A 14,684-nucleotide genomic window follows, 5' to 3' on the forward strand; every position below is an offset into this window, starting at 1 on the left:
GAATGGACTTGTAGCGTGCTATAGAACTAGGAATGCTACTTGGTATGGGTATGTTAGTAGGAGATTCAAGAAAGAGTAACGTAATATAATAGCGGTACTTATCTTTTATTAAAAACGGTATCCGATCAGCTCACAAGATGGGACACACTGTCGCTGCTCTGTTGATCGAATAACGGTTAATGCGCACACATCAAAGAAGAACGAAATTCCCAAACCTCGAAGAATGCCCAAGATAAGCTTTAACGCGGATTAGTTAACTTTACCTCACAGCACCACACTGCACGGACTGAAATAAAAAACGTCTACACAGTCTGGGAGTCACTGTTCTAATGAGTCTTGGGTTGTAAGAGTTACAACAATTTCGTGTTCACCCTTGGTTAGGTTAGGGGCTTAGCTTTTCTTGTACTACTTTTTGGCTATGTTGCTTAGCTTGGTCCAGACAATTTTAGCTACGAATTACTTGTCCTCACATGGTTGTCCTTTTATCCTCCGGAACGATTTTTCTTTCTTCAATCCAGAATTTAATTCAATAATATGGTGATTTCCGAATTCAACATACTCAAGTCATCAAATGATAAACGCAGTGAAGGAAGAACTTCCAAATATCATAAATATGTGTTTATTTGAATCTTGTATATTGATTGTACACACAAATGAGAGGTAAAGTTAGTGAATTAAAACCAAACAAATCTAGAGCAAAAATTACACTATATATAATTGATTAATACAAACATTCATGCTGGTGTCTGAAACATGACTGTCTCCTCCGGAAGCGTACGTGGTTCATAGAGAACGGCTTTATACCCTCCGTTAGCGATTAATGATTCCAATGCAAAAAGAGCTGTAAAAATGACAAATAAAAACATTAAAATGATGGGTAAACCACGCCCAGTTCTTCCACCAACCAAAAAACGTCATAGGAACGTATTCCATTCCACGTAGCTCTTCGTAGCCCTCCTGCACCAACTTGTGGATGTAAAGAGTGATCACCAGCATACCTGCCATCTGCAGATACACAAACGTTTGGAACACTTTGATGAATGATAGCCGACGCTGTAAAAATGAAACTTTTACCCCCTGGGCTAACATCGATCTCAAAACAGTTTACTTTACCTCCGCTACTCCGAAGATAAGCAGCACAGCTAGAATGATGTTCGCGATGCACGGAGGGAGAATCATTTCCGCTACTGCATTGAATAGAGAAAAAATAAAAAATAACCTATGTTTTAGATATCAGCATAAGGGACAACGAACTAACTTCACGTACCTTTCTTCGTAGTAGGAATGAAATCATCGAACATTATTTTAAATACCAGCCCAATGTTGATGGCTGCCACAAGATAGCACAATACTTTGTACGTTTTATGTGAACACATAGCGGTCGGTGAGTGAGGTGAGCCCTGCAAGTAGTCACTGATATCGAATGAGGGAGTTGTTAGTAATGAAAGTGATGATTTATCAGGATTCGATGGAAAGGGCGCGTCGAGTTGAAAGCTTTGATATCTTTAAAGTAATTTTGACGTTTCGCCCTCAAATCAATTAAGAACTTTCCCAGCAAATTTAACTTAATAGTCATGAACCAAGTAAAGGGGGTTGAATATTTTTCTTGTTTTTTCAGCAAATCACTTTGGAATCAAATCAGGCAAAGAAATGGTTATCAATATTGTTGAAAGTATCCTCATTTTGAAAGTGTTAAAAAGGCACTGAAATGTGGAAGAGACGAATGCTGTCACATAAAAAAACCAATCAGAATCGAGCTCGTAGTTTCTGAGTAGTAGAATTCGCCGCACGCTAGATTTAGAAACGAAAATTTCGGAACAGATAAAAATTTGGAAACATTAGTTATATCATAAAAAGCATTCAAATGGACATACTGTTATAAAATGAGTGTACGACTGACACTTCGCGACTGAATTGGAATATAACCGTTCTAACCTTAGCTAGCTGTGATATTAGTTAACAAAGAAAAACAAATCACGTTCAATCTAAAAAATATATTGTTTGACATCTAAGAAGCACAGTAATTAAAGCTATATTTTTCCTTCTGCGTTTGATTGTGCATGCTCAGTATAATAAAGCTTAGATTGAATAAATGCGGCACTTCGATAGTCACAATCACGAAAGGGCTAACATCACCGCCCATCAATTGTTCCACTCAGTCATTTCGACGGCCCTCATACGAGATCCCATGAGTTCCTGTAGCACCGCGTTATGCGTTCCAGTCGCCACGAAAACTTCTATCATAGAGAAAACTGTGAGATGTGAAACAAAAAAATAATGGATAAATCTAAAGCTCAATATACAATTTAAATTTGTGACTGTACCGAACAAAGAGAGCACGATGAAAATCATGATGTAAATATGGAATTGACCGCCCTCGAGAAAACACTGCACTATCAACCAAACGACCAGAGCTGCCAGCACGGTCATTTGTCCATAGCAGAAGGTTTTGAAAATGGTGATCATGCTTGGTCGTCTCTGGGAAAGAAAGTAATTTCAAGCAACGATAAACCTTCTACAAACACTAACGACTAAAATTACCAATCCGGCTCCGATCATCCAAAACAGGGTGAATACAATATTCAAGGCACATGGCGTAAGAACGGAAACTGCTGCTATCCCTGTGGAAAACAAACACAAACGGGATGAATTCTTCCAAATCAAAAAAAAGGGCTAACATCACTTACAATCAGTTACGATTGGAACGGCTGCCTGGCTCAAAATGACCAAAATTAGGAAAATGTGTATACAGCCAAAGAAGTAGGTCAATATTTTGTAGTTCTTATTGGAGAACATTGCTGCCGGGTAGACCATCTGTTGAGAAGATTGAGTACCTGTTTCGATCAACTTTGTTGGAACACTAGATAAGTACATGCTTTCAAACAAAATTAATAGTTTAGAGTTCAGATCTGGTTATGGTTTATTATCAGTCATTGGTAAAGAATATTTTTTGGTACGACTACGATTTTATGATACATTTTAAGCTAGTGGTTGGAACAGAACTGTTCCTTCTGGTAGAGGACGTGGTTCACTCAAAACCGCTTTGAGTCCACCGGAAGCAATAGCAGCTTCCAGAGCGAAAAGACCTGTGAATAAAAATAAGCAATTCAAATATTCCGCGTGTCTAGACAACTTGAATATCTAACCAATCAGCATTAGGGCGGCTTTAGCAGGAGTACGAAATTCTTCACCACCGTACACCACCAACCGGTAGAGGTAGATAGCGATCAGCAGCAAAAATGCCATCTGGACGAACATGAAGATACGAAACACTTTGATGAACGATGGCATGCGCTGAAAAATCGTTAAATTCGTTAGTTCAGGGGCAAAACTTTGAAAAGGGCTGCTCTCACCTTCGACACACCGGCGATGAGTAGCACCGCCAGGACGATGTTAGCCATGCAAGGCGATAGGATCATATCAGCTGCGACTGTGTGTGATTCATGCGAAAAAGATATAAGCTCTGTTAAGTTTCAACTCTAGCACAATTCGGGGGCTAACTTGGCGTACCTCGTGATCGAGCAGGAACAACTACATCGATAATGATTTCCAGCACTAGCAAAATGTTCAAGATAGCTACCATATAGCACAACACTTTGTACAGTTTGTGGGATAACATGGCATCCGGTGGGTGAGGTGAGCTCCTCAAGCAACCGCTGTCAACAGACGAATGAAACGCGTTAATGGTTGGAACGGATTTGAGCTTGGATGGTTGCGGGAGTGTAAGTGAAATGTACAGCCGATCATAGAGATTCAATAGAAGTGTAAGTATGGAAAAACAAAATATAATGTTTTTATTGAAGATTGACCCATAGATAACTCACGATCGATGGATGCGTTCGAATGTTCGCGGTTAATTGTTGCCCATGATATTTTTCGACAGGCTCCGATGTTATTGGTTAATGTTTTCGACGATTTCAACATTTTTTAAGTTTTTGCATAGACACATTTTACGTGTATTTGTTACGTTCTTAACGACCTTTACATTTTTAAGTTTTCAATGTATTTTTCGATTTTTTAGTATTTTGACGTTTTCCAGTTTTAAGTATGTTTTTTATGGTTCTAGCGTGTTGACGCCTTTTTCCGTTTTGACGTTTCTTGTATTTTGATGGTTTTTACCTTATTGTAGTTTTTTCTTGCTTTTTGACGTATTTTACGTTTATTTACGTTTCATCCTTTCCTATCCGTTTTTACTTTATTTTCGTTCCTTTGTTTTGTGCGTTCAGCATTTACATTACAGGTTTTTACATTTTATGTTGTGTGCTTTTTTTGCTTTTTGACATATTTTTTTTACGTTTTTTTACATTTTGTATGTTTAATAGGTTTTTTTTCAAAATTTAGCATTTTTAACGTAACGTAAAGCTTTGGTGTTTTTACGTTTTTTAAAGTTTGTGAATTTTTTACTTTTGCTATGTTTTAGTGCTTTCAACGTTTTTTTACGTTTTTTTACGATTCCCGATCAGAAACACATAACAGAAATATTTCACTACTATATCTCGCATTGTTACTTGCTATAAATTTCTGTTATTTTAACTACTAACGAGATCTAATTTATAACACAATTTGTTACAAAAGTTGTGCTCTGTTATTCTTGTTATGTCATTTTGATCGGGCTCCGACGTTTTTACAAAATTTATGTCTTACGTTATTTTGACAATTTTTATGTTTTTGACGCCTATTTATTTTTTATGTTTTTTTTTACATTTTTACTATTTATGCGTTATTTTCGTTTTATCACGGTTTGGACATTTATTAGGTTGTATTGAGGTTTTTTACCTTTTATGTTTTCTATTTTTGCGCTTTGACATATGTTACGTTTTCTTACATTTATTTACGTTTTCTTAGTTTTTAACCTTTTTTCTCGCATATTAATGTTTTTGCTTTTTGTACGTTTTACATTTCTTACGAATGAAATGTATAGGATTCGCTCGAACTTTAAAAACCTTTTTTTCATTCTTTGCGTTTTTGACGTTTCTCATTTTTTTTTTGCGTTTTTAGGGTTTTTTGTTCTTTACGTATTTTATCTTTTGTACTTTTTTACGTTTTAACGTTTTCACGTTTTTACGTTTAAACGTATAAACGTTAAATACGTTGTTTACGTTTTACGTTTTTTGCGTTTTTTTTGCGTTTTTTTTTCGTTTTTTACGTTTTTTACGTTTTTTACGTTTTTTAGGTTTTTACGTTTTTTACGTTTTTTTTACGTTTTTTGCGTTTTTTATTTTTTTATGTCTTTTACGTTTTTTTTGTTTTTTAACTTTTTTAAGTTTTTAAGTTTTTTAATTTTTTTTAGTTTTTGAAGTTTTGGAAGTTTTAGAATTTTTGGAAGTTTTAGAAATTTTGGAAGTTTTTGAAGTTTTTGAAGTTTTTGAAGTTTTTGAAGTTTTTGAAGTTTTTGAAGTTTTTGAAGTTTTTGAAGTTTTTGAAGTTTTTGAAGTTTTTGAAGTTTTTGAAGTTTTTGAAGTTTTTGAAGTTTTTGAAGTTTTTGAAGTTTTTGAAGTTTTTGAAATTTTTGAAGTTTTTGAAGTTTTTGAAGTTTTTGAAGTTTTTGAAGTTTTTGAAGTTTTTGAAGTTTTTGAAGTTTTTGAAGTTTTTGAAGTTTTTGAAGTTTTTGAAGTTTTTGAAGTTTTTGAAGTTTTTGAAGTTTTTGAAGTTTTTGAAGTTTTTGAAGTTTTTGAAGTTTTTGAAGTTTTTGAAGTTTTTGAAGTTTTTGAAGTTTTTGAAGTTTTTGAAGTTTTTGAAGTTTTTGAAGTTTTTGAAGTTTTTGAAGTTTTTGAAGTTTTATAAGTTTTATAAGTTTTTGAAGTTTTTGAAGTTTTTGAAGTTTTTGAAGTTTTTGAAGTTTTTGAAGTTTTTGAAGTTTTTGAAGTTTTTGAAGTTTTTGAAGTTTTTGAAGTTTTTGAAGTTTTTGAAGTTTTTGAAGTTTTTGAAGTTTTTGAAGTTTTTGAAGTTTTTAAAGCTTTTAAAGTTTTTAAAGTTTTTAAAGTTTTTAAAGTTTTTAAAGTTTTTAAAGTTTTTAAAGTTTTTAAAGTTTTTAAAGTTTTTAAAGTTTTTAAAGTTTTTAAAGTTTTTAAAGTTTTTAAAGTTTTTAAAGTTTTTAAAGTTTTTAAAGTTTTTAAAGTTTTTAAAGTTTTTAAAGTTTTTAAAGTTTTTAAAGTTTTTAAAGTTTTTAAAGTTTTTAAAGTTTTTAAAGTTTTTAAAGTTTTTAAAGTTTTTAAAGTTTTTAAAGTTTTTAAAGTTTTTAAAGTTTTTAAAGTTTTTAAAGTTTTTAAAGTTTTTAAAGTTTTTAAAGTTTTTAAAGTTTTTAAAGTTTTTAAAGTTTTTAAAGTTTTTAAAGTTTTTAAAGTTTTTAAAGTTTTTAAAGTTTTTAAAGTTTTTAAAGTTTTTAAAGTTTTTAAAGTTTTTAAAGTTTTTAAAGTTTTTAAAGTTTTTAAAGTTTTTAAAGTTTTTAAAGTTTTTAAAGTTTTTAAAGTTTTTAAAGTTTTTAAAGTTTTTAAAGTTTTTAAAGTTTTTAAAGTTTTTAAAGTTTTTAAAGTTTTTAAAGTTTTTAAAGTTTTTAAAGTTTTTAAAGTTTTTAAAGTTTTTAAAGTTTTTAAAGTTTTTAAAGTTTTTAAAGTTTTTAAAGTTTTTAAAGTTTTTAAAGTTTTTAAAGTTTTTAAAGTTTTTAAAGTTTTTAAAGTTTTTAAAGTTTTTAAAGTTTTTAAAGTTTTTAAAGTTTTTAAAGTTTTTAAAGTTTTTAAAGTTTTTAAAGTTTTTAAAGTTTTTAAAGTTTTTAAAGTTTTTAAAGTTTTTAGTTTTTAAAGTTTTTAAAGTTTTTGAAGTTTTTAAAGTTTTTAAAGTTTTTAAAGTTTTTAAAGTTTTTAAAGTTTTTAAAGTTTTTAAAGTTTTTAAAGTTTTTAAAGTTTTTAAAGTTTTTAAAGTTTTTAAAGTTTTTAAAGTTTTTAAAGTTTTTAAAGTTTTTAAAGTTTTTAAAGTTTTTAAAGTTTTTAAAGTTTTTAAAGTTTTTAAAGTTTTTAAAGTTTTTAAAGTTTTTGAAGTTTTTGAAGTTTTTGAAGTTTTTGAAGTTTTTGAAGTTTTTGAAGTTTTTGAAGTTTTTGAAGTTTTTGAAGTTTTTGAAGTTTTTGAAGTTTTTGAAGTTTTTGAAGTTTTTGAAGTTTTTGAAGTTTTTGAAGTTTTTGAAGTTTTTGAAGTTTTTGAAGTTTTTGAAGTTTTTGAAGTTTTTGAAGTTTTTGAAGTTTTTGAAGTTTTTGAAGTTTTTGAAGTTTTTGAAGTTTTTGAAGTTTTTGAAGTTTTTGAAGTTTTTGAAGTTTTTGAAGTTTTTGAAGTTTTTGAAGTTTTTGAAGTTTTTGAAGTTTTTGAAGTTTTTAAAGTTTTTAAAGTTTTTAGTTTTTAAAGTTTTTGAAGTTTTTAGTTTTTAGTTTTTAAAGTTTTTGAAGTTTTTGAAGTTTTTGAAGTTTTTGAAGTTTTTGAAGTTTTTGAAGTTTTTGAAGTTTTTGAAGTTTTTGAAGTTTTTGAAGTTTTTGAAGTTTTTGAAGTTTTTGAAGTTTTTGAAGTTTTTGAAGTTTTTGAAGTTTTTGAAGTTTTTGAAGTTTTTGAAGTTTTTGAAGTTTTTGAAGTTTTTGAAGTTTTTGAAGTTTTTGAAGTTTTTGAAGTTTTTGAAGTTTTTGAAGTTTTTGAAGTTTTTGAAGTTTTTGAAGTTTTTGAAGTTTTTGAAGTTTTTGAAGTTTTTGAAGTTTTTGAAGTTTTTGAAGTTTTTGAAGTTTTTGAAGTTTTTGAAGTTTTTGAAGTTTTTGAAGTTTTTGAAGTTTTTGAAGTTTTTGAAGTTTTTGAAGTTTTTGAAGTTTTTGAAGTTTTTGAAACTTTTGAAGTTTTTGAAGTTTTTTTTGCGTTTTTTTTACGTTTTTCACGTTTTTTACGTTCTTTACGTTTATTACGTTGTTTATTTTTTTTACTTTCTTTAAGTTTTTTACGTTTTTTACGTGTTTTACGTTTTTATCGCTTTTAACGTTTTTAACGTTTTTAATTCTTTTAACGTTTTTAACGTTTTTAACGTTTTTAACGTTTTTAACGTTTTTAACGTTTTTAACGTTTTTAACGTTTTTAACGTTTTTAACGTTTTTAACGTTTTTAACGTTTTTAACGTTTTTAACGTTTTTAACGTTTTTAACGTTTTTAACGTTTTTAACGTTTTTAACGTTTTTAACGTTTTTAACGTTTTTAACGTTTTTAACGTTTTTAACGTTTTTAACGTTTTTAACGTTTTTAACGTTTTTAACGTTTTTAACGTTTTTAACGTTTTTAACGTTTTTAACGTTTTTAACGTTTTTAACGTTTTTAACGTTTTTAACGTTTTTAACGTTTTTAACGTTTTTAACGTTTTTAACGTTTTTAACGTTTTTAACGTTTTTAACGTTTTTAACGTTTTTAACGTTTTTAACGTTTTTAACGTTTTTAACGTTTTTAACGTTTTTAACGTTTTTAACGTTTTTAACGTTTTTAACGTTTTTAACGTTTTTAACGTTTTTAACATTTTTAACGTTTTTAACGTTTTTAATGTTTTTAACGTTTTTAAAGTTTTTAATGTTTTTAACGTTTGTTACGTTTTTTGCGTTTTTGGGGTTCTTGGCGTTTTTGCGCTTTTGACATTTTTACGTTCTTTATGTAAACGTTTTTTACGTTTTTGACATTTTTTACGTTTTGGCGTTTTTTGAATTTTTGGCATTTTTTACGTTTTTGACATTTTTTACGTTTTTGACATTTTTTATGTTTTTTACGTTTTTTACATTTTTTACGTTTTTACGTTTTTACGTTTTTACGTTTTTACGTTTTTACGTTTTTACGTTTTTACGTTTTTACGTTTTTACGTTTTTACGTTTTTACGTTTTTACGTTTTTACGTTTTTACGTTTTTACGTTTTTACGTTTTTACGTTTTTACGTTTTTACGTTTTTACGTTTTTACGTTTTTACGTTTTTACGTTTTTACGTTTTTACGTTTTTACGTTTTTACGTTTTTACGTTTTTACGTTTTTACGTTTTTACGTTTTTACGTTTTTACGTTTTTACGTTTTTACGTTTTTACGTTTTTACGTTTTTACGTTTTTACGTTTTTACGTTTTTACGTTTTTACGTTTTTACGTTTTTACGTTTTTACGTTTTTACGTTTTTTACGTTTTTTACGTTTTTTACGTTTTTTACGTTTTTTGTGTTTTTTACGTTTTTTACGTTTTTGGCGTTCTTGATATTTTTTACGTGTTTTACGTTTTCTATATTTTTTATGCTTTTTGCGTTTTTTTACGTTTTTGGCCTTTTTGTGTGTTTTTAACATTTTTCGCGTTTTTGACATTTTTTACTTTTTTTGCGTTTTTGCGTTTTTGACATTTTTGACATTTTTTACGTTTTTCACGTTTTTTACGCTTTTACGTTTTTTTACTTTTTTACGTTTTTTACGTTTTTTACGTTTTTCGCGTTTTTTACGTTTTTTACGTTTTTTAAGTTTTCTACGTTTATTGCGTTTATTTCGTTTATTACGTTTATTACGGTTATTACGGTTATTATGGTTAATACGTTTATTTAGCTGATTACGTTTATTACGTTTATTACGTTTATTACGTTTATTACGTTCATTACGTTTATTACGTTTTTTACGTTTTTTACGTTTTTTACGTTTTTTACGTTTTTTACGTTTTTTACGTTTTTTACGTTTTTTATGTTTTTTTACGTTTATTACGTTTATTGAGTTTATTACGCTTATTGCGTTTAATACGTTTCTTGCGGTTATTTCGGTTGACACGTTTATTTAGATGATTACGTTTTTAACGTTGATTACGTTTATTTCGTTTATTATGTTTATTACGTTTATTATGTTTATTACATTTATTACGTTTATTACGTTTATTACGTTCATTACGATTATTATATTTAATAGGTTTATAGTATTTATTTCGCTTAATAGGTTTTTTAACATTTTTCAGTATTTTTGCGTATTTTACGTTCTTTAGGCTTTTCATGTTATATACGATTTGTACGTTTTTTACGTTTTACGTTCTCCTATTGTTACATTTTGAACGATTTTAATGTTCCTAACTTTATTAACAATTTTACATCTTTCACTGTTTGTTCGTTTTTTACATTATATGTATATTTTACATCGTGTGCCGATTTTCGTTTTATGTGTGTTTTACTTTTTGACGCTTTTTAAGTTTCTTATACCTTTACCGTTGTTTACCTTTTTGTAACGATTTTTCACGTTTTTGTGTATTTTTGAAGGCTTTTTCATTTTTACGCTTTTTATGTGTAAAAGTCCAAGAATGAATCCAAAAGTTCAAGAGACTGCGAGTCCACGAGTCCACGATTTCAAGTCTCGAAGAGTTCACAAGTACCAGAGTTTCAAAGTTACAACAGTCCAGGTGTCCAGTCCAAGAGATCAAAGCTCGAGAGCCGATAAAACAACGAGTTCAACAGTGCAAAATACCTTGGATACCAGAACTGAATAAGCGTCACGGGGTCACGAATCCAAAAATTCAAGAGATTAAGAGTAATTGTGTACGGGTTCAAGAGTCTATGAATCCACGTACCGAAAAGTTCAATGCTTCAATAGTGAATTGACAATTGGCAAGAGATCAAGAAATGCTGAGTTTTGAAACCAAAATTCAATAGCCAAAGACTGTAAGTAGAAAGGTTTCGAATTTAAGAGTTCGAATGCCAAAATTCAAAGATGAAAGAGGTCAAGAACCCAAAAGTAAAACAGTTCGTCGGTCAATCCGTACAAAAATTCAGCATTCTTAAGGCACGTCCTCAACGTCCATGTCTCATGACCGTACAAAGCAACGGAGAGCATCAGCGATTTGTACAAAGCAAGTTTTGTACGCATATGCAGACTACGGGATTTTTGCAGACAACACCGTTTAGACTGTCTCGTGCTCTACCAGAAACTATGTACATTGTATTGTTAGAGTTTATAGTCAGTCCGATTGTTGCTATTGGTATGTCGTCCGCATAGCCATGTAAGATCTCGTGAAGATGGTTCCAATTTTTTCCACATCAGATCTTCATATCGCTACTTCGAGTACTTTGTTGAAAGTTTGGAAGGGCTTCAATCCAACTACCGTCTGCAAAAGTTCGTTTCGTTACACTGAATCGTACGCTGCTTTGGTTTACAAGAACAGGTGCTGAGTCCTCAGTTGTAATCCCGAGATTTATCCAGCATTTGTTACAGAATAAATACCTGGTCCGTCATTTACCGTTCCTATCGAAACCCGATTCGGTATTTGATGACATAGGATTCAGGTAACGGATACACTCTGCTTAACAGAACACGGACTCTCACAATGACCCTCAATACCGCTTATAAGGTTCTCCAAGCTTATAGGTGGTATTGAGGGTCACTATACCGCTGGAGATTGTGGCCTTTCTTGTAAACTGAGTACATAAGGCCATCCAACCAATCCGGAGGCATATCTTCTTTTACCCAGAACACATCGACCCTGCAGCAGGTTACTTCGTACTGCCATTCACTGTCGACTTTTACAAGATCCTCCTAGATTAGATATATCCAACAACGCCACCGTTTTTCAGCTCTCGAATGGTGTCTCGAACTTCGTTTTTCGTGGGTGAATCCTCATCTTGTCCATCAATCCCAATTCTATTTTTGCTTTCTCTACTCGTTTGCTCGTACAATAGCAACTCAAAGTGCTACTACTGACTTACGGTTTCTTCTTTAAGATCTGTTAACACATTACCATCCCAGTTGATGATCACGATGAATACCGGCGTTGCCTCTGTTATTCATCGATATGTAGAACCGGTGCACCTCGTTCTTGGCAAAGATTTCTTCTTCCTTCACGAACGCCTGTTCGTCTTATTTACTATCCACACACTGACAGTTCATCATGTCATTCTCTGTTCTGATATGTAGCCGCTGCATGCATTCGGCTCGTAGACTGGTTTTTTCATCTGTTTTTGGCACGCCCCATCGAAGTAGCAATCACGCTGATTATCTCTTGTAGTACCGAAGGTTTCTGTGACTGTTGTTGGATGGATTCGCTGCCACGCTGCTTTGCCTTAAACCGGTTATGTTGGGCAGTCTTGCGCGAATCTTGCACATCTTGGTCCGAAACGACGTTCAGTTTTCGTGAAGTCGATATCGGAGAAATATCGATTGTTAATGAAAACATAGATATTTTGGAAGACCATTCCACCATTCGGGTGTCTCCTGGTGTGCTTCTAAATTTTTCGAAGCAAGTGTCACGTCTTTGGCTACGATGAGATTGGTGAGCCATATGGAGTTGCCGTTGAAGGTCGAATCTCCGTTCCAAGAAACAAGCCGAAGATTTTTTTTCACTTTCGACTTGAACATTTGGGTTCTCGATGAAGATTTTCACCTCATATTTTAGACACAGTAAATCTTGTCGAGAGGCTAATGGACTTCATCTTTTATATTATCAAGTCTTTGGAGATTTTAAGTAGTCAAAAACTCAAGCTTAGACTTCAGAGATACAAAGTATCCAATAGTAAAACAGTTCTAAAATCCAAGAATCCAACAACCCAAAAGTCAAACAATCTAAGAGTCCAAACCTAAATGTAAAAGAACAACAATCCCATTACCTATCAAGTCTCTTTGATTCCAGAAGTCGAAAAGTTTAAGAGTTCATTTATTTGTTCACCTGGTATTTCCCCGAATAGTTAATGTACTGGGTAAGGAGTAAGTTAATGTATTGAGGCTCTATATGTCAACCATCGATAAAATCAAGTAGCGGCAAGGCTAGTTTTATTTAAGATCATTCGATTTTATAACTCATTGAAAAGAAAAAACGGATATGATATTAAATACTGTCTGGGACAATCTAAGCTTGCAGGGACGCGGCGGAGTTTTCGCGTTGAATCTCTTCCAACAATATCTTATGGTAATCTCCGGCAATCCAACCTTCGATTCCGAACAGAACTGAAATATAATATCGGAGAGTAAAATGAATGTTCCAAAAGTGATGAAATCGGTTGTTTTACCTGCAGCTATCGCGAAAATAGCTATGACAGGAAGGTAGCTATCGTCACGCACCCACAGGAATTGGAATGCAAACACTATTGCAAAAATAAGTACGACCATTTGGGCAACGATGAACACTTTGAATATCCGGATGAGCCCAGGACGTCGCTGTAGTGATTAAACAAAAAACCTTGTTAAACTTCACAACGATCAAAAATCATCCACAGGTCTACCTTACCGTGTACACTCCAACAATCAGCAGCACAGCTAAGCAAACGTTGGCTAGACCTGGTCCCAGCGGTATCAGTAAATCTACCAACAAATCAAGCATTTTTTAGCATGCAGGTTGGCTAACTTCGACCACAACTTACTTGGTGAGCGCGCATCGGCAGAATCATCATCGTGAAATTTATCGAGAAATCCGTTCGAAGTGAAGTCGGCCAGCAGATCGATCACAATGAAAATGTTTACTCCGGCAAAGAAGTAGCACAGCGTACGGTGGACTTCGCTGGCACAGCTACCGAAACGAGCAGTGTGATGACGGAACATTGCCACTCATACAACAGGAAACCTAGGGAGTGAAGCGAGAAGTCAGAGCTTGGGATTTCGTTTAGAAGTTGTAAGCGAATAGAATAGGAAAGAAGATAGACGTGGTCAAGCGCAGGCATAGAAGGACAAGCTAGCGATTAGTGCGTCGAGAACTGGTTTGCAAGTGGCGAGAAAACCAAGAGGGTGAATTTTTTAACCCTAATTTTTAAATCTATTAACTTTCGGATCTCTTGAATTAGTCTACTCTTAATTTCGTTCATTTGGATTATATAACTTTTGGAATCTTACAATCTTGAACTCTTGGACTTTTGAATTTGGGGCGTCCTGGATTCTAGGATTATTGAGTTAATGGACCTCAGAACGATTTAATAAGACGGTGAAACATAGGATGTACAGAAATTACACTTTTTTCACGTTCTTAAAATACAGGAGAAATAGTGTTGGGCCGAAATGGCTTCCTTGTGGAAAGCAATATTTAATCGTTTAATGGAATTATACAGAAAGACAGCCCTTAATTCTGGTGGTTTTTATCGAGAAAATAACGAAGTTTATACGTAGTTGTCCATTAAAACCGAGCTTGTGTAGTTTGGTGTATAATCTATCGGGGAATCCGTCAACTACATACGCAGATTGGTCGTTGTCGATTATTTACGCATAAAATCGTGTTGGTCTGCCATGCAGTACTTGTAGTGAACGAAAAAAAATTCTAAAGAATCAGCTCGATTGATTCGGAACTGAGTTACGGGATCCCCCAATAATTATCGACGTTCGATTTGTTTCCCTTTTTTGGACTGGGTACATTAACCCAAAGTACCCAATATGAGTACCAGAAATACTCCATTTAATGTTTAACTTCCAGATAAATGGATGGATGAAATACTACTCATTGATGACACATTCCACGCACTTGTATCGCTTACCTCATGAAAATAAATCTGCTAATATAAGTAAAAATTGTTCTGAAATATGTTGGTATAGGTTTAAAGCTCCCAAATCATAGATATATAGAATTTTTTTTAAAAGAATTTTATGACGCTCGTCAATAAAAACCAGTAATACATTTAAGACTCGTTTTTAATAATTGAATATATTTTCCTGTACCACACCGGTATGATCGTAATAAAATTAATTTGAAGTAATCTTAAATTCCAATTA

The 14,684-nt window shown here is 32.0% G+C and overlaps 1 protein-coding gene across 6 annotated transcripts in view; it reads right to left on the reverse strand.

The window, feature by feature from the left end:
• Positions 1–635: 635 nt before the first annotated feature.
• LOC131689859 (uncharacterized) overlaps positions 636–14,684 on the reverse strand; it is a 51,286-nt gene continuing 37,237 nt past the window's right edge. The window contains exons 2-5 of one of the 6 annotated variants that reach the window (XM_058975204.1): positions 1,268–1,400; positions 1,114–1,187; positions 906–1,053; positions 636–841 (exon numbers count right to left, since the gene is read on the reverse strand). In XM_058975204.1, coding sequence (XP_058831187.1) covers positions 735–841; positions 906–1,053; positions 1,114–1,187; positions 1,268–1,376 — 438 coding nt within the window. In that variant the 5' untranslated portion in view covers positions 1,377–1,400 and the 3' untranslated portion in view covers positions 636–734. Of the gene's footprint in view, positions 842–905; positions 1,054–1,113; positions 1,188–1,267; positions 1,414–1,995; positions 2,253–2,324; positions 2,479–2,541; positions 2,622–2,687; positions 2,848–2,876; positions 3,087–3,146; positions 3,295–3,353; positions 3,431–3,510; positions 3,657–12,737; positions 12,939–13,000; positions 13,149–13,218; positions 13,293–13,351; positions 13,552–14,684 lie in introns of those variants that run through there. The other 5 variants (XM_058975203.1, XM_058975201.1, XM_058975200.1 and 2 more) reach the window with 5 other exon arrangements.

The sequence above is a fragment of the Topomyia yanbarensis genome, chromosome 3 (assembly GCF_030247195.1).
Source record: "Topomyia yanbarensis strain Yona2022 chromosome 3, ASM3024719v1, whole genome shotgun sequence".
In the NCBI taxonomy this organism is placed as follows: Eukaryota; Metazoa; Arthropoda; class Insecta; order Diptera; family Culicidae; genus Topomyia; species Topomyia yanbarensis.